Raw genomic sequence first — 21667 nt, 5'->3', positions numbered from 1 at the left:
TGGCCAGTGTTATCAGAATCAATACAATTGCAGTTCATTTCGTAAACATACTAATCGTTGCCTGGAGTAAGCACTGAGGCCTCTAAATAAAAATTACTGGAGAATTCTAGAGTGATGTTGCTGATCAATGCGCACAAAGTAGCTGATAGGTAAATTTTGTAAATATCGACTATCAAGTAGCATCGCTTTTTGGTGTCGTTCAGTAGTAACAGTGTCTCTAGTCAACTGGATCACTTGAGACGTGGTCTAGGCATTAAAAGGTTTTACTTTTAAAAGTTTTTTTTTTAATTTAATAAACCACAATTAACACCGCTAGTGTTTGGTCTGTTCTATCCACCACGATTCAAGAACGTGACTGGTAAACGACACATCAGAACGAGTTGTTGGACACTATCAGTTTCTTGTATGAAATTACTTAGTTAATATTCTTGGAAAACCTTTAGTTTGCTGGTACAATTCTTGACGGACTAGCTATGACCAGTGACTCCAATCGCTTCGATGAAACTACTGTTGTTGTATTAATCTTGAAAAGATAATTGAGTTATTGCCAGTATTCATTTGTCCTGAAAGGCACAAATGGCCGTTTGTGTTTAGGCAGATATGCGTTCAGAAACGTCACCTCAGAACTCTCACTATAAGAATTTGGATCGTTTCTTTTCAAATATCGCTATTAAATTTAATCCGCGTATGAAACTCGAGTTATGCAACACACTTTTCCATGAAATACTTGGTTTTGAGGAAGAAATATCGGCGAGATGTAAGTACAGGCGGCAGGGCGCACGTTATTCCTGCGCTCGTGTCGTTGTTCACATCGAGTGAAGTCTGTAACACTCCAAGTGTAGCTAATGAAGATGAATGAATTAATAATTTTACGGTCAGGAAGTTAGTCGCAGTCTGATGAGAGCGTATTCCTGTGCAAAAACAAGCTCCTCGTTGTTTACCCGGCCAGTGTTATCAGAATCAATACACTCGCAATTCATTTCTGATCGTTGCCTGAAGTGAACAGTGAAGTCGCTAAATAAAAATTACTGTAGAATTTTACACTCATGTTGCTGATCAGTGCGAACAAAACAGCTGCTTAAACTTGGTAAATGTCCACTATGAAGTAACATCGCTTTTAGGTTCCATTCAGTAATTTCAGAAGCATAAAACCTGCATTTATGCTGTCTCCAGTCAACTGAAGCACTTGTGAAGCAGTTCGTCATTGACGAAGTACAGCGTGTTTATAATGAAACTTTTACTATTCGAGAGGCTCCCCATGGAAAACTAATGACGGCAGGACGAAGAAATTTTGTGGAAACATTTGTAAGGACATGCGAAACTGGACTAACGAAAACACCATCCAAAGAACACGTTTTAATTTGAACATGAGAGTGTAAAATTTGTTAGCTTCATACCACGTTTACGTTTCAAGCTACAATCGTTGCTCAAAGTGAAGACCATTTGCATCCACGACAGCGTGCAGCCGCACTACAAACACCATTTCACAGTTGTTCGCATTGTTTTTCGAACGGTGGAGCTTAGAATGTACAGCTGTCGTGACACAACTCGGGCAATGCTTGAAGATCGCACATCGCGTCCAGCTTTCTCAGCCATGCCAACAGTAAATTATACAACAATTTGTGGAGCAATTGGCCGTCCGTTTCAATCAGGAGTAATTCTCAAATCTCCAGTTAATTTTTTCTTGTAATTCATGTTCTTCAATCCCGGTAGTAAATAGGACGTCTCCGTATTCCTTTAACCCATAGAAACTCCCAAAGAGCGGCAGCACTATTGCTGTTGTTTTGATAAACAACTTTACGAGTAAAGCCCTGCACATCTTGTCCAGACTGATGCTGACAGCCTGAAACTGTAATACACATTGATGCTTGTATTTCAGACCTACCCCACTGTACCAGTACCGGCCCCTAAAGGCAAGTCATGACATTAGCACTACTAGCAATGCAAATTCTGCAGTGCACATCATTCCTATAAATTTGGGTACCCATACGTCTGAATTTAATTGTAATCACTCTGTTTATTAAACTTTATCAACGAGATCTACACTGATACACTAAAACATTATGACCACTTCCCAACGCGACATTGGATGCCGCTTGGTGGCATTGCGGGGACGGGACGCGATAACAAACGTATGTTTGTTACGTATGTTCATTATTCTTCGCAAATGCTACTATAGCAAGGTCAGAGGACAATATCGAGATGCAGAATAACCTGCAGGTGATTAATCAATGGTGCAGGTTTTGTCAGCTGATCCTGAACGTAAGTGAATGAAACATATTGCGCATACATGGGTAGGGAAATCCACTACTGCACAACAAGACTATTGACGACAAATTCCTGGAAACAATATCTGTCTTGAAAATCTAGGAATAACTATTCAGAGCGACCTTAAGTGGAATAGCACATAAAGCAAATAGTAAGAAAAGCAAACAGACTGAGATTTATAGGAAAGATCTAAAAGAAATATAACTTATCCACGAAGGAAATGGCATACGAGGCTCTTGTTCGACCGATTCTTGAGTATTGTTCTTCCGTCTGGGATCCGTACTATGAAGATCTAATAGAAGAAATAGTGAAGATCCAACGAAGAGCGACGTTTCGTCGAGGAAGTTTAGCCGGCGCGAGAGAGTTACCGAGATGCCCAGTAAACTCCAGACGCAGACGCTACAAGAGAGGCGTTGTGCATCACGGAGAGGTTGACTTTTGAAATTTAGAGAGGGCACGTTCCGGGAAGAGAAGGTACAACATATTACTTCCTCCCATACACATCTTGCAAAATGACCGACAAGAGAAAATTCGAGAAATTAGAGCCAGCACAGAGGCTGACTGACAGACATTCTTCCCGCGCGCCATTTTTGAGATCAGGGAAGGGAACATTGAGTGGAAACAGAACTACCCTCCCCCACACACCGTTTGATGGTTTTTGCAGTCTGATGCAGATGTAGAGAATTCCAATATTAAGGAAGGCAGATGCTGCAAAGTGTATATATTACCTGTCCATCAATTTAGTAAGTCATGCTTCCATAAACACACAATTATTTATAGAAAAATGGAAAAAAAGTGGGAGAAGACGACCTCGGGAAATCCGGGGTTCTGAATAAGCGTAGAAAATGCACGACAAAATTAATTACTCTACGATTTATTTCAGAAGGTAAATTTAAGAAACTCAAACTCACGTTTATAGCATTTCTATATCTAGAGCAACCTTTTGACGATGCTGGAATATATTCTTCGTAATTCAGAAGGTAGCAGGGATAAAATACAGACATCGAAAACTTGTTTACGCGTTCCATAGAAACAAGACTGCCGTTATAAGGTCGAAAATCTGGTTGACAAGTGAGTGACACAGATTTGAGTCCTATCCCCTTTATTAATCCTACTGTTCCTTTAGCGAGCAGTAAAGAAAACTTGACATATTTGTAGAAGGAATGCAGAGTGAACAAATAAAGACTTTGAGGTTTGTCGACGATATTGTTATATTGTGAGGCGTTAAAGGAAGAGCAGTTGAATGGAAATGGAAGTTGTAATTAGATGAGCATCAACAAAAGTAATACTGGGGTAATGGAATGTAGTCAAATCGAATCAGACGATGGAAATGAGGAACTAAATGACACTGAGATTTTTTATTTCCAGGCAAATGATGGCGAAAATAGAGAGGATGTGAATGTAAACAGTCAATGGAAACAAAAAAATTTTGACAAACAGAAATTTATTAACATGGAATGTAAACTTAAGTGTTAGGAAACTTTTCCTGTAAGTTTTCCTTCTGGAGTGTAGCGTAGCACGGAAGTAAAGGTGGATGATGAAAAATTCGGACAACAAGACGTTAGAAGCTTCGGGAATGTGGTGTTAGGACGCATTCTGAGATCTCGAAAAACAGGTTGAAACGGATGTTGGTTGTTGTATTTGTGCAGGAACTACGAGACTTGCATCGAAGATATTAGCGGGGGGGGAGGCTAGTATTTAACGTCCCGTCGACAACGAGGTCATTAGAGACGGAGCGCAAGCTCGGGTTAGGGAAGGATGGGGAAGGAAATCGGCCGTGCCCTTTCAAAGGAACCATCCCGGCAAAGGGAGAGATTAGCGTGGAGAAATCCATCAAACACATCTTCCAGCAGAAGACGATAACAGCAACACATAGGAGTTTCCATCTGTTTTCCATAAAGTGCATCAGAATTAATTCCATCATAGTAGATAGACAGAGTAGATTTAAGTGCCCGAAACGAACAAAGACGGATGCAAAAGCTAAGACACTACTAAATCTGTATGAGTAGTGTGAAAAATTGATGGGTTACTATACTGAACATTAAAATAAATAACGGTTTTAATTTGGCGACCATATTTATGGTGACTACTATTTGTTAATAATACTGTCAAATGAGGTAATGAAAACACTATTTATTTTTAAATTATTTGTTAGGAAGACATGTCCCCAAATAATTTGACATGGTCCGCAGCTCATGGTCGTGCGGTAGCGTTCTCGCTTCCCGCGCCCGGGTTCCCGGGTTCGATTCCCGGCGGGGTCAGGGATTTTCTCTGCCTCGTGATCACTGGGTGTTGTGTGATGTCCTTAGGTTAGTTAGGTTTAAGTAGTTCTAAGTTCTATGGGACTGATGACCATAGAGGTTAAGTTCCATAGTGCTCAGAGCCATTTGAATTTAATTTGACATGCTGGTGCACGGAGACGGTATCTTACTTTTCAGCACTAAATGAATTTGGAGCATAGAGTGGAAGATTAGCAACATCGGGGTAAAGGTCTAGTGGTTGCAGAAAGCGTAAGGGGAGTCACAAGCACTGAAGACAAAGTCGGTATGATAGCTGAAATCAAAGGGACATATTTCTTAAGTTAGAGTCACGTTACATACAGACAGTATTGAAAGAAATCAGAGCAGTACAAGACCATAACACGTGTAATAGCTCCCTGAAAAATAAAATTAATTTGTTTGATTAGAACATAGGAGGACTGAACAACAAGACATATGAGCTTATTGTGCGCCTGGAAGATGTGGAAGATTCTGAGGGGATAGATGTTCTTTGCCTCTCTGAACAACACGTAACTACAGGGATAGAGAAGTTAAATTTCAAGGATTATATTTTTGCATCATTCTCGTGCAGACTTAAAATGGAAAAAGGGAGAGTTTCAACAGATGTAAAAGTTGGATTTAAAGTCAAAAGTAAGGAAACAAAAATTGTGTGTGTTGATCAGAACTTAGAAACATATGCTTGTGAGTTGTTACTGCAGAATACTTCTCTGGTAACTGTAACACCGTATAGATGTCCTATGGGAAACTTTCAGCTATTTATGAGAAATTTTAATGCATTATTGAGCTTCGTGTCAGATAGAAGGAAAGAGTATATTGCGGGTATTTCACTGAAGATTTCTTAAATATATTGACGGAAAAATGAATTAGAATTAGTGTTTAGGTGTTTCAATCTAATTTTAGTAGTCAATTTCACAGCTCGTATGCAGCAAAATAGTAGGACACTTATTCATAACGTTTTTATGAACAGTGCTCAAGCTGAAACAATTAATGTGTACCCAATCTGATCATAATGAACAATTAATGAAAATAAACACCGTGTCACGTTGCATCCTTGAGACAGGTCCATACAAAGCTTTGAGGCTTCTTAATGAGAACAGGATACACTGTTTTAAGAGTAAGCTAAAAGGGGTGGTATGGGAGTAGGTATATGTAGAAAGAGGTGCTTGTATCAATTTCAGTTTATTCCATACTAAAGTTTCGTGAAGATATGAAAGTTGATTTTCTAAAAAAATTATCCAAAAGATTCATTAAAAGACTAGTAAGCTATGGATAACTAAGGGAATTAAAATATCTTGTAAGAAGAAGAGGGAAGTGTATGTAAAGGCCAGAATAAGTCAAGATTCGACATTACCTGCATACTACCAAAAGTACTGTAGTATTTTAAGGAAAGTCATTACAATGTCCAGAAGCATGCTCGTTCTGACAGAAATAAATAATGCAGATAATAAGATTAAAACTACATGGGACATTGTCAAATGGGGGACAGGACAGCTAGCCAGTGTACAAGATTCCATAACCATTAAAATAAATGACAATTTTGTGACTGACAGTTCACAAACTGGAGGTACTTTTAATAATCACTTTCTAAACGTAATAACAAATATAGGATTAAATGGTTCAGATGAAGGATCAAGAGACTATATTAAAAATGCCACTCCACAAAATATTAAGCAACTAGAAGTAGCACCAACATCATTCACTGAAATTAATACAACTGTAGAAATACTTTAGAAATCTCTTGTGCGTTGGTGGTATTTCAAACAGATTTCTGAAAAATTCTTCCAATTTTATAAGTAATGTCCTTCGTGCTAAAGCAATGCATCAATAGCACAAGGAATTTTTCAAGACAGACTAAAATATGCTATTATTAAGCCAATTCATAAGAAAGGAGACAAGACAGACTTAAACAATTATCGTCCAGTTTCCTTACTTATATCATTTTCGAAAATACGTATTTGAAAAAGTTGTCTCACACTTAAGTGGAAATAAGTTGTTTAGCCTACTACTGTTTGGATTGCAGATAGGTACAAGCCTTAAATAATAATATATCCCTTGTTGGTATTCTGGGTGATTTCTCCAAGTTCTTCGATTGTGTAGATCATGATTCTCTCGCAGAAAAACACAAGTTTTATGGAATTGGTAACTTTACGCACAGCTGGTTTGCATCATACAGAATGCAAAATATTTCAGACAATGTCGCAAGGGTAGGAAATTTTAGTTACTGGGCTAAAAATCCCAAAGAGAGTCCCATAGGCTTCAATTTTGGGTCCACTCACATTCCTTATACACGTGAATGATCTTCCACTTAATACTCAACAATAAAACTTGGTACATTTTGTTGACGATACTAGTTTTATAATAAATTCTACCAGAGAGAAACAACAGAAGAGCTAGTAAATGATATTTTTCTAAATAAATATCAAGTGATTATCTGAAAATGGACTCTTCACAAATTAAAAAAAAAAAACACATTACATTCACTTCTGTACAAGTATAGTCGTACCAACAACCGACGTAGAACATGAGCAGGAGTCAGTAAGTAGGGCAGAATGCTTCAAGTGTTTGTGTGTACATATTGATGAAAACTTGAACTGGAAGAAGCATATTACTGAGATTCTTTAAACTTAACTACTTTTTCTCTTCATATAATTGCAAATCTTGGAAACAAACTTAGCAGCCTCCTGACGTATTTTATATATTTACACTCAATAATGTCGTACGAAATAATTTTTTCTGGATAAGTTCTTGCATTTTATGGACGAATTTCTAAGTAAAAACTTGCAGCCAGTACATTTAAAAAATCTTGGTTTTCAGTTTAGATGCATGAATAGAAATAAAATGATAATTTGTTACAATTAAAAGAAAACAGCCCTTGGTCACTATTGTTAACGAATTAACCGGGTTTCGACACTGCTAGGAGTGTCTTCCTCAGAATTTAAATCAAAGAAAGGTCTATAGCATGGTCAGAGAATTATGACTAAAAACGTATGATCAGGGTATAAATACAGAATCATCGAGAAAGATTGGCAGTACTTATATGTCATTTATAAAATAATAAATACGCCCAAAGGGCGTTAGTCACAAATAAATTTAAGATAAAAAATTGTGATGGCGAGCCACTAAGGGCAGCTCGTTACTTGCGTGGTTACAGGTTGTAGCCTTTGGAACGTGTAACTAACTAAACATTTAGAAGACAGTATTAGACCCCAGTTCTACTTGTTAAGAAAGGGAGGTCGGATGGAGTCGTACTTATACCCTGTATCATACGTTTCTAGTCATAATTTTGTGACCATGGCATAGATCTTTCTTTGATTTAGATATTGAGTAAGACGCTCCTAGCAGTGTCGAAAACAAGTTAATTCGTTAAAAATAGTGACCGAGGGCTGTTTTCTTTCAATTATACCTATTCACGGTCTCTGAACGTGCAGCCATGTTCAAAAGTTTGTGATAATTTGTTAATTAATGGTAACACTAATCATGGTAATATCTCTTAAACTAACTCGTTCCACATCATTCCCATAAAACAATCGTTCAAATAACATTTGGGACATGTAACTAACTAACCATTTAGAAGACAGTATTAGACGCCAGTCCTACTTGTGTCGTAACATCTATTGGGCAGTATGGGCATTTAGTACTAGTCTTTACCTATTCACACAATGCATAAATAATTGAATCCTGTCGTACACTGGGCAGTGCGTTTCGTGCTAATCTCATCTACCAGTCCTTACACAGTGGAAGATCAAAATTGAACTCATAATAAATTTACTCGAGACGTTCTGTCACATACATTCACTTAATTTTAAAGAGATTATTCTTTGAAGGCGAAAAGTCACAGATTGTGTGTGCGGGGTGAACCAGAACTCCATCGACATACTTTCATAGGTTGTTCAGGGATACCTTATCAATATTTTGGTACAGGGGATCCACACTCTCCGGCGGCTCGTTACAGAGATATTGCACTTCGTTTGGCTTAGTGCCATAGTTAGCTTTGTAACTGTATTGCACTGCAAACAGTGCACAACATGCAAATGTCGCAGTATGCACTGTGTGTCTTATTTCCATTGGATTACGTTATCTGCGGTTAACAACAGTGAAACCTATTTTAGCCTTAAAGCTAGCATTCATTACTGCTCGGTTATGTCTTGTGTTTGTTTTTTCGGCAGTGTTAATTTTACGTCAACTGTGATACACAGCTGTGTGGACAGGTTTACTGATGAATAGGTGGCCGATATGCACCTCGTGCGTGGTTTCACTGAATGTAGGGTAAGAGCGGCACGATGAAGCTCTATGTTCAACCGTTCCCGCAGCGACGCAGCCCCGTCACAGTACAATGTTCAGTCTGAGGATTGTTACGTTGGTACTGCATATTACAGGACTCTTCACTATTCTCAAGGTATTTTCATAAAACCAAGTTGACAGCGGTAACAAACCGGACAAACTACTGCCACACTATTACGGCCTTACGAGCCATTTGAGACCGTGTGTCTATCATGCAAAAATACTGAGAATGTATCGCAGAAAAACCTCTGAAAGCTCTAGGTCAACCTGTACAGGTAGACATTTTACGTGCCAAGCTTGAACACTTACCGAACATCAGAACGATGGCCGCAAGCATCTCAGCGTTGACGCGCGACACACTTCGACAAGCGATGGAGTCAGGCAGAAACTGAACTGACCAGATCTTTGGCAAGCCGCTCCGTATCAGTCAGAGGCCGACGTTAAAACATCCGCGCGGTATGCAGAATGAGGATTGGAGGTCGTGAGGCTCAGTTCGGGATAAGACAACAGTTACACTACTCCATGGCAAGTGGAAAGCGGCGATATAAACTCGATAACAAGTTGTCACTGTACACTTGCAACCAGTTACTCTCAGTGCCTGACGGCTATGGTAGCCTAGTTTCAACACTATTCTCCTTTTGTTAGCTTGTTCTTTTCTCTCTCTCATATCATCTCGAAATTGAATTCTGCTTACATTTTGGAGTACAGCGCATCACATTCTGGAATCAAGGTACAGATGTAAGTTTCTTCGCAGAAACTGGTTTAAAACACAGTGTCAGGAAAAATAATAATGAGCGTATGGCATTGGTGGCCGGGAGACCCCTCGCCAGGCGGTTCGGCCGCCGCTCATCAAGTTCTTTAACGTCACTACGGCGACTTGCGAGTGAATGAGGATGAAATGATGATGAAAGACACACAACAGGCAATCCCGAGGCAGAGAAAGTCCATGACCCCGCCGGGAATCGAACCCGGGACCCCGTGCGCGGGAACCAAGAACGCTACCACAAGACCACGAGCCGCGGACAATGACAGGAATACCCTTAGGAGGAGACTGTCGTCAACCGATCTGTCTGCAACATTTCTGGTCCAGTGTGTGTTCTAAAGCACACTTTCTCTAAGTGCTTCCTTTATGTTTTGACCTAGCGTTAAAATTCATTGGCAGAGCAAAATTGCTGCAACTCTGACACTTGTTTACTCTGTAGCAGTCTGTCTGAATGCTGTATTTACACCAACGAATTTCAGCATAGCTTTTTTTAATGTTAATATCTTATTGTGTAGTTTGGTCGCCCTGGATGGTTTTACCATATTTCACTTTTCAGTATAGCATACACAATCTACAATATTCTAGACGGAAATTTAAGGCGAATACTTCCGCAGACGCGATGCAGAGCAATAAATGTATGGCCCAAATTGCATTGCTGTGTTCAATGTAGGTACTACATGGTTCAAATGGTTCAAATGGCTCTGAGCACTGTGGGACTTAACATCTCAGGTCATTAGTCCCCTAGAACTTAGAACTACTTAAACGTAACTAACCTAAGGACATCACACACATCCATGCCCGAGGCAGGATTCGAACCTGCGACGGTAGCAGTCGCGCGGTTCCGGACTGAAGCGCCTAGAACCGCTCGGCCACCGAGGCCGGCCATTAAAAAATGGCAATCGATAAAAAATAAACCCGTAGCAACCGGAATACCAACGTGCAAAACAAAAACTCCACGAACTTCTGCACTAACCTAATACCCGTGCCACACAACTGTCGGTAATATTAGAGAACGTCGAAGCAACGACCGTCAGCTGGATTTAATATAGCGTAACTTGGAGAAGAAAGTTCTGGTGAGGAACGTCGTTTGTTGCAGCAGAGGACGTGCAAGTGTCCCCGCGAGGCGTGACGGCTGCAGAGGGTTGGTTCTTCTCAGCTCGCTAGCCAAGACGCCGGCAGAGATGCAGCGGTTGGCCGCGGGACGGCGGTGCCGCATAGTTGGCGTGAGGCGCACTGTAGCCGCCCGCATTCCTTCCAGAACTTGGCCCGACTTGGCCACGCCGCAAGTAATTCATCGCCTGACTCGCTGCCACGTTCGCTACTTGCGTTGAGAACAACCACACCAAAATTATCCCTCTCCGTCAAGCAGCAGACGTTTAGATTCTAGGTGCTGCCACACTAATTAAGTACATGTAATAGCTGAACTGTTAGAAGAGCATATCCCAATTTTCGTATATCATGTTCATTTAGAAGAATGGGGCGTTACGTAGCTAAGAAACAGAATTGTGCAGTGTTTTTGGTTACGAGGTAAAGTCACAAAACTTTCAAACGCCATCCTTATCCGCGCAGCCATACATTTTTCGAATATGAAACATGAAATATTTTCATAAGGAAACCATGAAAGTTTAGGGCAGGTGGCGATGAAAATTTTCCAGTTACCAAACTGTTCATTTGTGTTCTTGTTAATTTCCCGACCACTCTTATTCATTGATTGTGGGCATAAAATGTTTCACCAAAATACCCTTGCATCATACAGGATATTTTAGCCCGGTGATACCGACCTTTGCGTCCTTCGGCTACGGGTTACATTCTGTCTTCTTCCAAAGTACGGCTCCCAAATCACCAGCATATTACAAAAATTATAGACTTCATGCTTCTTACACAGTTATCGTTCACAGAATCTTTTACCTTAAACGATGCAATCATATATCCGGAAGAAATTATCCAAATCGAGCCTGGACGAGTCCATTTATAAGTTTAATATCCTTGCATATTTGGAAGTAATCATAACATATTTCATCTTTATAATTAATAAAAGCCACCGCTAGTTTTAAGTACACGTTTCGATTACGCATCACGAAAACAATTCCTAGTTTTGATCCCATTCATTTTATGGAGTTGCAAGTAATTAGATTTTTTATAATGGTGACTGTAAAGGTATGTAATGGAATGTTCTATTCTAAGTATATAACAAAAATATAATATGTAAATATTCTGTCACTAATTTCTTTATGCTGGGATCAGCAAAATATCCAACAGCATTTAAGATATTAAAGAGTACTAATTACAGCATATCTAAAACATTCTTTTTTTTTTGTTTTCAACGAATGTAGACAACTATAGTTCAATACTGTGCTGTAACGTTTAATTTATCAAGTGACTCTTAAAACCATGGTCCTTGAAATGTCGAGAAGATGGAAGTACGTTAGCTGGTAAATATAGTTCAGTCTTGACGTTCTGTAGTCCCGTATTCAAGTACGAATCTCTTTTGACATTTATATGAAGCTTTCAAAATTACTAATTGTGTAATTAACAAAAAATGGCTCGGAGCACTATGGGACTCAACTGCTGAGCTCATCAGTCCCCTTTAACGTAGAACTACTTAAACCTAACTAACCTAGGGACGTCACACACATCCATGCCGAGGCACGATTCGAACCTGCGACCGTAGCGGTCGCGCGGCTCCAGACTGTAGCGCCTAGAACTGCTCGGCCACCCTGACCGGTTGTAATTAACATCGCTGTTACATGGAAATTCTGATTGTACACTGAAGAACGTACACTATCTGATCAAAAGTATCCGAACACCTTCAAAAAAATTCGTTTATCATATTAGCTCCATTTTGCTGCCACCTAGTGCAAGGTAGTCCATATCAGGGACCTCAGCAGTCATTAGACACCGTGAGAGAGCAGAATGGGGCGCTCCGCGGAACTCACCGACTTCGAACATGGTCACATGATTATGTGTCACTAGTTTCATACGTCTGTACGTGAGATTTTCACACTCCTAAACACCACTAGGTCCACTGTTTCCGCAGTGATAGTGAAGTGGAAACGTGAAGGGACACTTACAGCACAAAAGCGTACAAACCGATGTCGTTCGTTGACTGACAGAGACCGCCGATGGTTGAAGAGGGTCGTAATGTGTAATAGACAGACATTTATCCAGACCATCACACAGGAATTCCAAACTGCATCAGGATACACTGCAGGTACCTTGACAGTTAGGCGAGAGATGAGAAAACTTGGATTTCATGGTCGAGCGGCTGCTCATAAGCCACACATCACGCCGGTAAATGCCGTACGACGCCTCGCTTGGTGTAAACAGCGTAAACATTGGACAATTGAACAGTGCAGAAACGTTGTGTGGAGTGACGAATAACAGTACACAATATGGCGATCCGATGGAAGGGTGAGGGTATGGCGAATGCCCGATGAGTGTCATCTGCAAGCGTGTGTAGTGCCAACAGTAAAATTGGGAGACGGTGGTGTTATGGCGTGGTCGTGTTTTTCATGGAGGGGTCTTTCACACCCCTTGTTATTTTGAGTAGCACTATCACAGCACAGGCCTACATTGATGTTTAAAGGACCTGCTTGCTTCCCACTGTGGAAGAGCACTTCGGGGATGACGATTGCATCTTCCAGCACGATAGAGCACCTGTTCATAATGCACACCCTGTGGCGGAGTGGTTACACGACAATATCATTCCTGTAACGGGCTGGCCTGCACAGAGTCCTCACCTGAATCCTATAGAAACTTTTGGGATGTTTTGGAACGCCGGTTTCTTGGCAGGCCTCGCCGACCGACGTCGATGCTTCTCCTCAGTGCATCACTCCGTTAATAATGGGCTGCCATTCCCCAAAAAACCTTTCAGTTCCTGAACGTATGCTTGTGAGAATGGAAGCTTTCATCAAGGCTAAGGGTGTGCCAACATCATGCTGATTTCCAGCATTACCGACGGAGGGCACCACGAACTTGTAAGTATTTCAGCCAGGTGACTGGATACTTTTGATCACTTAATGTATTAGTTGCGGCATCGTAGTTAACATTGCAAAGACTTTAAGTCTTTGCAGTTCTGAATTGCAAGTATGGCGTCGGCAGTTCTAAAAGACTTTCCCGCTTAAGACAAACGACGCTTAACAGCAGCAAGATAATAGATTATCATAATGGTTTGCGGAGGAGTTTGACTGTTTCCATTGTCAAGAGATATGGCTTGCTTTTCATGGTTAAATTTTCGCGACTTCTATCTGCAAAGTTGCTACGAACAGTGCGACCAAATTTGTGTTCTACTTGCCGTTACTTCTTGTTCCTTCGATAGCAAAGAGGTTACGAACAGAATCTGACTTTAGGCAGCTAATCCAAGGGGTTATCCAGTCAGTTCAGTCACATTTCCCATTTTCTTAGGTTATTAAGTGATTTGCGATCTGTATGTAGACTTTGTTCGCACGATGATTATGTATTTGCATGTATTCTACTACGTCTCGTTTGTACATTAAGAAACTTGTATTGCTTTGTTCACTTGATTTTTCTTGTCAATTACACGAAGTAATCTCTAAATATTCTTTGTTACTTAGAATTGAACATTTATTTATTACTCAAATGCATTAGCGGTACTGATACTCTGCAGCCGTTATACGACTGCATAATCCAATACGCAAACATTAGTTGTAGTAAATGATACATTTGATTCCTTTTTTACGATCTGTCACATCATCGTAGCCTGCACTATTCTGAATATTACGTGTCCAGCTCTCTTCGTGCATTTTTCAGCAAATAAAGCAAGCCATGGCGCTAGTGCCGATCCTGTATTTGGTTCTAAGGAATTGCATATTCTCGGTGTATCACTTTTGAACATTGTAACTACAGTTCAGGGTTCACATTCAAAGTTCACATTAACTGACTGTAAGTAATGACGTTCAAATAATTTTCGTACTGCTGAAGTACTAGAGAAAATTTTTCATTTTCGCTTATATTCAGTTTCCCTTTGCTATACCTGCTATTTACCGTCGCGCTCGGAAAGTGAGTGGAACTGCTTAGGTAATGTTCATTTACAGTATTGTAGCCAGAGTGGAGATTAATTATATGGCTTGTAGCTCTGTCTAGGATAGGACATAGGTTTCAGCTCTTGTTCGGATGAACGTATACTAATAATCAAAATTTGAACCAAGGATTTCGCTTATAACGTATTTACACACAGATCAGTATTATATCACAGACAGTATCTGCCGCTGAGATGCCATAACATTTAACGCACAACTGTTGTGTTTACTTTTCGAGTTACAATTTAAAATTATTTTCGTGATTCAATTTATTATTTGTAAGCGAAACCATTACAATGAACTCCAAACCAACACCCATCTTCGATTCTAATGTAATCGCATCAAATTTGTAAAGCAACTGAAATCGTTCATTCACTTTTTCTGCCATCACATATTTTTTGACCGCGCCATTGACTAATCCAACGAAATATTTGCTTGTAGCAATCGTGGAGAGTTTATTTTGAAGTGGTAGTTAGTCTGATAAGCAAGAAGGTAGTGCACGTTGCTGGAAACCAATAGCAAAATTCACAAGGAAACGCTACTTAATGAAAGCTGTGCCTAATTTCGGCACATCTAAAGAGAACACTTCATCTCCAGAAGGAAATTAGGACACTGTTTCGTGTGTTCTCTACTTGTCGTAACTGAACTGTCGTGACAGTAAATGTGCCTCTTCCTTCGAACTCCTGATAGCTTTTTTTTTCTACCTGTTTTTCGATTGATGCACGTACAAATTTTCGAGTAGTTAAATTGTGTGCTGCAGTAGGATTTTATTTTTCTAGTAGACCTCGGCCGTTCGTGGGCAGACCGCGGCGGCTACAGCAATTGTATGGAACGGTGCTACTGCAGGGACGGCGGGGAACAGTCTGAAGGCGTGAGTCGAACTCTAAGATCCAAAAGATAGCGTCTGCGGCGAAAGCAAAGACAAATGTAGAACCTCGGTCCATTTTTAGTTCGTCTCACTATCTTAACCGTGAGGATTTTTTCACTCTCCACGTTCCCGCCAGGAAGAAATTTCTTCTGAAGCCAAGGTCGCTGAATATTATTTATTTCACGATACACGATTTCGACAGAAGCTTGCTGTAGCCATCTGATCTTCGGAAATTTAAAGTACACACATAACGATCCCGCTATGTGATTGATGTTAAACACTTTCAATTTCCGAGCATCAGTTGGGGACAGCAAGCTTCTGTCGAAACCGTGTATCGTTAAATAAATAATATTTAGCGATTTTAACTTCAGAAGAAATTTCTTTTCAATAAATTGACAGATCACTCCCATCACACAAACATGTGTAATCTATATTTGTGGTGGAGCTGCTAGACCTGCAGCGTTATGGTAAAGCCTGTGCGAAGATATGTAGAGAAACCACTGATAAGCGCTGTTTCGATGTGTTTGGTGTGAATGGGTCTTGGAATTTATGGCTAATTGTTAACGGAAAACAATATTCCTGTTTTTGTTATCACAAATATTCATCTGAAGTGAATAAGAAACTTCTTAGCTCAAGGAGTTCAACTGACCAGAGATATTAATCTCATGCCACATGATTTTGTAATAGTGTTTGGTTTTTTTACATATATATAGCCCTTTGATTTCGAAGTTCTTTCTGATGGAGAAAAGAAACAATATGTTACGCGAAATAATCAAACGACGCTGGTGACGCGTACGCTACACGAAGTAACACCAATGTATGGCATGTAGTCTATACCTCCATAATATTCTCACAGACAGCCAATCCTTTTTCTCCAAGTAATAGTGGAAAAGGAAGACTGTTGCGTTTTAAGGCAAGTACAAGCACCAGATACGGACTCAATTTTTAAGGTTTGTCGAATGGCTATAGCCCTTCGATTCCGACCAATTTCAGAGGGAACTGGCTAATCCCTCTCAAAACAGAACCCGTTCAGACCTCTGTACCATGGTAACTTGAGGTATCACTTCCAACGCTGTCTTTCGATTGGCTGTTTGCTGCAGTTCTACTTCCTATAGATCCTACAAAATACAGTCACTCCCCCCCTTCCCCCCACCTCTCTCACTCTCTCTCTCTCTCTCTCTCTCTCTCTCTCCCTGTTACGCGAACTTACACACACACAAAAATTTTTTGTGCGTGAATACGAAAACACGTCTTTGGCTGTATAGTGATTTTACAGATACGACTACCTCATTACACCACACTGCCGAGTCCAGTTCAGTTTCTTACCCTTTTTTTATCAGGAAAACTTAAATAAATATATAGTGTAAAAACACTTCCTTTTGACGGATGGTTGAAGAGTTACACTCGATTGCGAAAAGATGCAGAAGCTTACAAGCACTTCTTCGGGTATAAGCCGACAAATCTTGAAATTTAACGTAGTCGAGACTGCCAACGACCAGCCAATTGTCATCGAATTTGTGACGTGTAGTTTTCTGTGACATGTCGCCGAGAGTGCATTCCAGTCTCCTCCACTAAGTGGTGTAAAGTAGTGAATAAACTGCAGTGGTCCGAATTAATTATGTGTGCGTGCGTGTATGTGTGTGTGTGAGTGTGTGTGTGTGTGTGTGTGTGTGTGTGTGTGCGAAGAGAGAGAAAGAGAGAGAGAGAGAGAGAGAAAGAGTGAGGATGGTTCAAATGGCTCTGAGTACTATGCGACTTAACTTCTGAGGTCATCAGTCGCCTAGAACTTAGAACTAATTAAACCTAACTAACCTAAGGACATCACACACATCCATGCCCGAGGCAGGATTCGAACCTGCGACCGTAGCGGTCGTTCGGCTCCAGACTGTAGCGCCTAGAACCGCACGGCCACTCCGGCCGGCAAGAGTGAGGAAGCGGTACTCGGACGGTGGTGGGGGAGAGAAAGACATAAATCTTCCGGATGGTGTCTGAACGCTCACAATCTTGTTGGGTATGATTCAGTATTTAAGCATTACATTATAACTAAGTTTTTCATGATGTATTGGTATCGGGAACTATACATATCGAAGTAATAAAAAAATTAAATAAAAACTTATTAGTTTGTATCCCGATTTCGCGTTACGGGATTATTCAAAACTTTAAAAAAAGTTGAGTCCGTTATTGATGCATGCTCCAGTGACGCGATCTGCATCACATGCGCCACGAAAGGTCCGGGTTCGAGCCTCACTCCGCTACGCAGATGCAACTCGTCAAACAGAAACAACACAGCGAATACTCCGCAGAGGGTAAGGTCGTTCTTCCTTCGTAACTGCGCCCTCTCTCCACGACCACACCGGCGCACCTTATGAAGTCTCCTTTCCCAAGACCCGCCGCCGCAAGCTGAGTGCTGCGCTGACCGCCGGTGCGGTTCGGCGAGCCACCGGCCTCAGCTGTGTCTTAAATTTGGTCGCTCAGCACTGACAAATCTTGTTAATCCCGGAGCCTGCTCGGGCGCATGTCTTATTAAAACGAACGACTCTTTACACACAGCCGGCCGACCGACCCTTAATTTCCAAGCCACAATATGTCTGCATTATTCGCGCCGGACTGAAACATTTAGACCGCGCGTGGCCTACGCTCCCCTCCCCTCCCCCTCACTCCTCCACCTAAGTGGCGCCGCCTGCCGGATTGCCGCATTATTCATAGCGAAACTCGGCGTCTGCCTTCCCCGACTCATGTTAAAATAATCTTTAAAATTACGATGACGGCGGGAACAAATGTTTGCGCGCCTCCCGGAATAACGTCCCGCGTAGGGCCGTGCATTTTACAACAAGAAACAGTTCCTCCCTGCTTCCGAGTCGCTTTCAGTGATTTTCCGATGGGGCCGCCATTTATCAGCAACAGCAAGAAGGTTTTCCCTTTGACACTTCTCGAAGGATGTAACTTAATTCTGATTACGTAGGTCCACCATCCTTGAGGGCATAGGATTAAGCTAGCCCTACGAAATAATTTTTTTATATTTATTTATGGTTACAGTAGGAATAGGCACCAAAGTGAAAAATTTCGAATTTTCTGCAGTTCCTAAAGAACGCGAAAATTCCAGTTTGAAAGAAAGTAGGTACTAAAAATTATAAAAATTACAGAAACATTAGTGTGAGTAATGATTTCAAATACTCGTACCAATTATTAACAGGATGGAGAGACCAGCAGAAACTGACATCGATGATTCCGGAGATCCATAGATATGAGGTACAATAGACTGAAGGGAGGGTAACCAACTTTTATAGTAGTAATAGATTTAGAGAAAGCTTTGGAAACTGTTGACTGGAATACTATCTTTACAGTGCTGAAGGTAACAGGAAAAAATGCAGGAAGCGAAATGTTACCTACAACATGAATCCGCTCGAAGTGGCCCGTGGTTGGAAGGTCATGTCACGAACTGCGCGGCCCCTCCCGCTGGAGGTTCGAGTCTTCCCTCGGGCATGGGTGTATGTGTTGTCCTTGGCGTAAGTTAGTGTGTAGGTCTAGGGGACGATGACCTGAGCAGTTTGGTCCCTTAGGAATTCACGCACATTTTTGAAGAAAATGTAATTACGAAGACAAAAAATGGTTCAAATGGCTCTGAGCACTGTGTGACTTAATATCTGAGGTCATCAGTCCCCTAGCACTCGCTTGAGTACTGTTGTAACAACTGACAGACATGAAGGCGAGGTGGTACTTGAGAATGGTGTGGGGCAGGATTGCAGCATATCCCTAATGTTACTCAATCTGTATGAGCAAGAAGCAAATTTTCTCAAGCAGAAATTTGGAAAAGTAGCTAAAGGTCAGGGACAAGAAAGAAAAACTTCGAGATTTGCTGCTGAAATTGTAATTTGTAGTTGAATGCTATGGATAGTGTCTCGACAATGGGTTAGAAGATGAATATTAATGAGAGTAAAACATGAGTAAAGGTCTAATATCGCTGTTGCAGTACTCTACGGTAGCCAGTTCATTCATATTGTTCACTGATGAAGTCGTGTACACGATTGGAGTGTCTCCCTTCCCCCCCCCCCTCCCCTCCCCCCCCCCCCCCCCCCCCGCCAAGGCTCATTTAAGGCCTCAAAACGGTGTATTGAGTTACCGAAACTGGTTCATTAGAATAAACTACGGATGCAGGAGTTTTATTTTTTACAGTCCATATAACTGGTGAATAGTTCTCTTTTGGGACGTGTTAGCAATGCTCGAAAGTCTGTAAAAGGTGGGTAAATGGAGAGGAAATTCTTGATGAATGGAAATTATGTTAGATAAGCTTATAATTATTAACAACACATAAAAGGATGTAAAATTTTATGTAACTAATGGGGAATGAATGCTGCGTCCTGTGTTGGTAGGGTGAACATATGAATAGCAAAACAAAAGATACAACACCAGGTGGAAGAACTGAGAGAGCTGGTAGATGTATTCGGCCTAAAATAGGTATCATAACATGAGAAAAGGAGAAGAATACACTGTTTACTTATTTGAAACGGACTAATGACAGCGTGTCTGTCAAAAACTTAACGAAAGAAATGGGAAACAAAAAGTTTCTGTAATTTATATCGATTTAGTGAAACAGTTTTCTTATAAGTATGATAAAATAAGTTAATGTCTTTCGGAACGGTTTTACAATTAACAAGAGATTGCGACAAAGTTGCAACATTTCTCCTATGCTGTATTGTTAAGTATGGATCTACGAGTAAGAAATGAGAGTATATATAGTTTTGCTGAGAGTAAATAATTATGGAAGATGAAGAAGGAGACATACGTCACATGTTCCTAAAATTAATGGTATTTGACAGACCGCTGGTAAAGAAACATTGAATCTGAAAATGTTGGTACACGACGTAATAAATGAGCAGTCAACTTCAAGATAGTGATATACGGGTACGATCCTTGCTAGCCACCACTATGTTTCTATGTTTCTACAATTGCGAACAGGACTGAGACTTGTTACACACTACACACTACATCGCTTTTTTACGTGAATTGTAAAGCAAAGCCTCTGTTTCTCTCTATTTTTTATGCTACATTACAGGAAAAAAACGGGCACAGGCGGCTTTTGGTTGGGTGGATACAAGGTCGGCAGGGGTTGAATACTGAGGCCTGCTCCCCCTCCCCCCCGGCCCCCCAAACCCCTCCCCATCCCCCGGCTGTCACTGTGTTGTTCCCTCACATGGTACTGGCCTATTTTTATGGTTATTTATTTTTCAGTTTTTATTTTTTTGCGAAAATATAATTTAATAGAGAAAAATACACAATTGTGGGACTCAAAAGAAAACAAAATTTTTCCTTTAGGAAGGATACAGCTAGAGAAGGCTGCAGAACAAGTGGAAGAAACAAAATGATCCAATATCTCGGCCATGAAACGCAAGGTGCAATATTCGTATTTGCAAATAGAGCCCGATAACATGGAAGCCTCTGCCATTTCCAGTGCGCGTTCACCGTATATTGGAGAAAAACACGAGGGTGGGGCTTGTTGTCACACCTGACTATCTAGTGGGCGTAGTGTTGGAGAAGCCATACAATCGAATTAGTCTTCGTGTGAAGCAAAACAGAAATGTTCGGACAGAGAAAATGTCCAGCCAAGAAGGTAGCTTCAGCTTGTCGGGTGAGGAAAGTCAGTTGTCCGAGAATCCAGTACCATTGTTCTCGTCCGCAGGAGACAAGTCTGTGTGGTATTATATCAGGTTGGTGACGTGTGTCGCAAAGAGCAGTTGGACTAAAATCAATGTGATGGAGGCGTCCGCTGGTCTGGATCTGATTGTGAACTACCGTATACCGCGATGAGACAACTTCCTTGGGGAGAATAGGAAGACTATCAAGAATTCACACGGTTCTTCAGGATATCAATGGCGCGGCAATTTCAAACGGGCAGAGGGATGATTATACTGCTCAACGAGAAAGCAAAGATTTGGTTGTAAGGTGCGTAACTGATAAAATTAAGGCTCACAGAGAACTCAGTATAATAGAAAATTCACGTATGCGCTGCAAATTAGAGTTGGTCAGACACCTAAACGAGCGAGACGTAATGGGATGAGTATCTCTAGCACACATTAAAACGTTAAACCATATAAAAAATACTGAAGCCTTTATTTTGATATTGAGAAGGAGACGAGATCCCGTTACCGCTTCCTAAACCAATAATCCTAAA

General features: G+C 40.9%; 1 protein-coding gene across 2 annotated transcripts in view; it reads right to left on the bottom strand.

Annotated features, from left to right (window-relative positions):
* The window catches only part of LOC126089044 (lachesin-like), a 1131845-nt gene extending 1122573 nt beyond the window's left edge, over positions 1-9272 (bottom strand). For both annotated transcript variants that reach the window (XM_049906881.1, XM_049906882.1), the window contains exon 1: positions 9138-9272. In XM_049906881.1, the coding sequence (XP_049762838.1) occupies positions 9138-9165 (28 nt within the window). In that variant the 5' untranslated portion in view covers positions 9166-9272. The remainder of the gene's footprint in view (positions 1-9137) is intronic.
* Positions 9273-21667: the final 12395 nt, after the last annotated feature.

The sequence above is a fragment of the Schistocerca cancellata genome, chromosome 1 (genome assembly GCF_023864275.1).
Source record: "Schistocerca cancellata isolate TAMUIC-IGC-003103 chromosome 1, iqSchCanc2.1, whole genome shotgun sequence".
NCBI lineage: Eukaryota > Metazoa > Arthropoda > Insecta > Orthoptera > Acrididae > Schistocerca > Schistocerca cancellata.
This window is presented reverse-complemented; position numbering and strand designations above follow the sequence as displayed.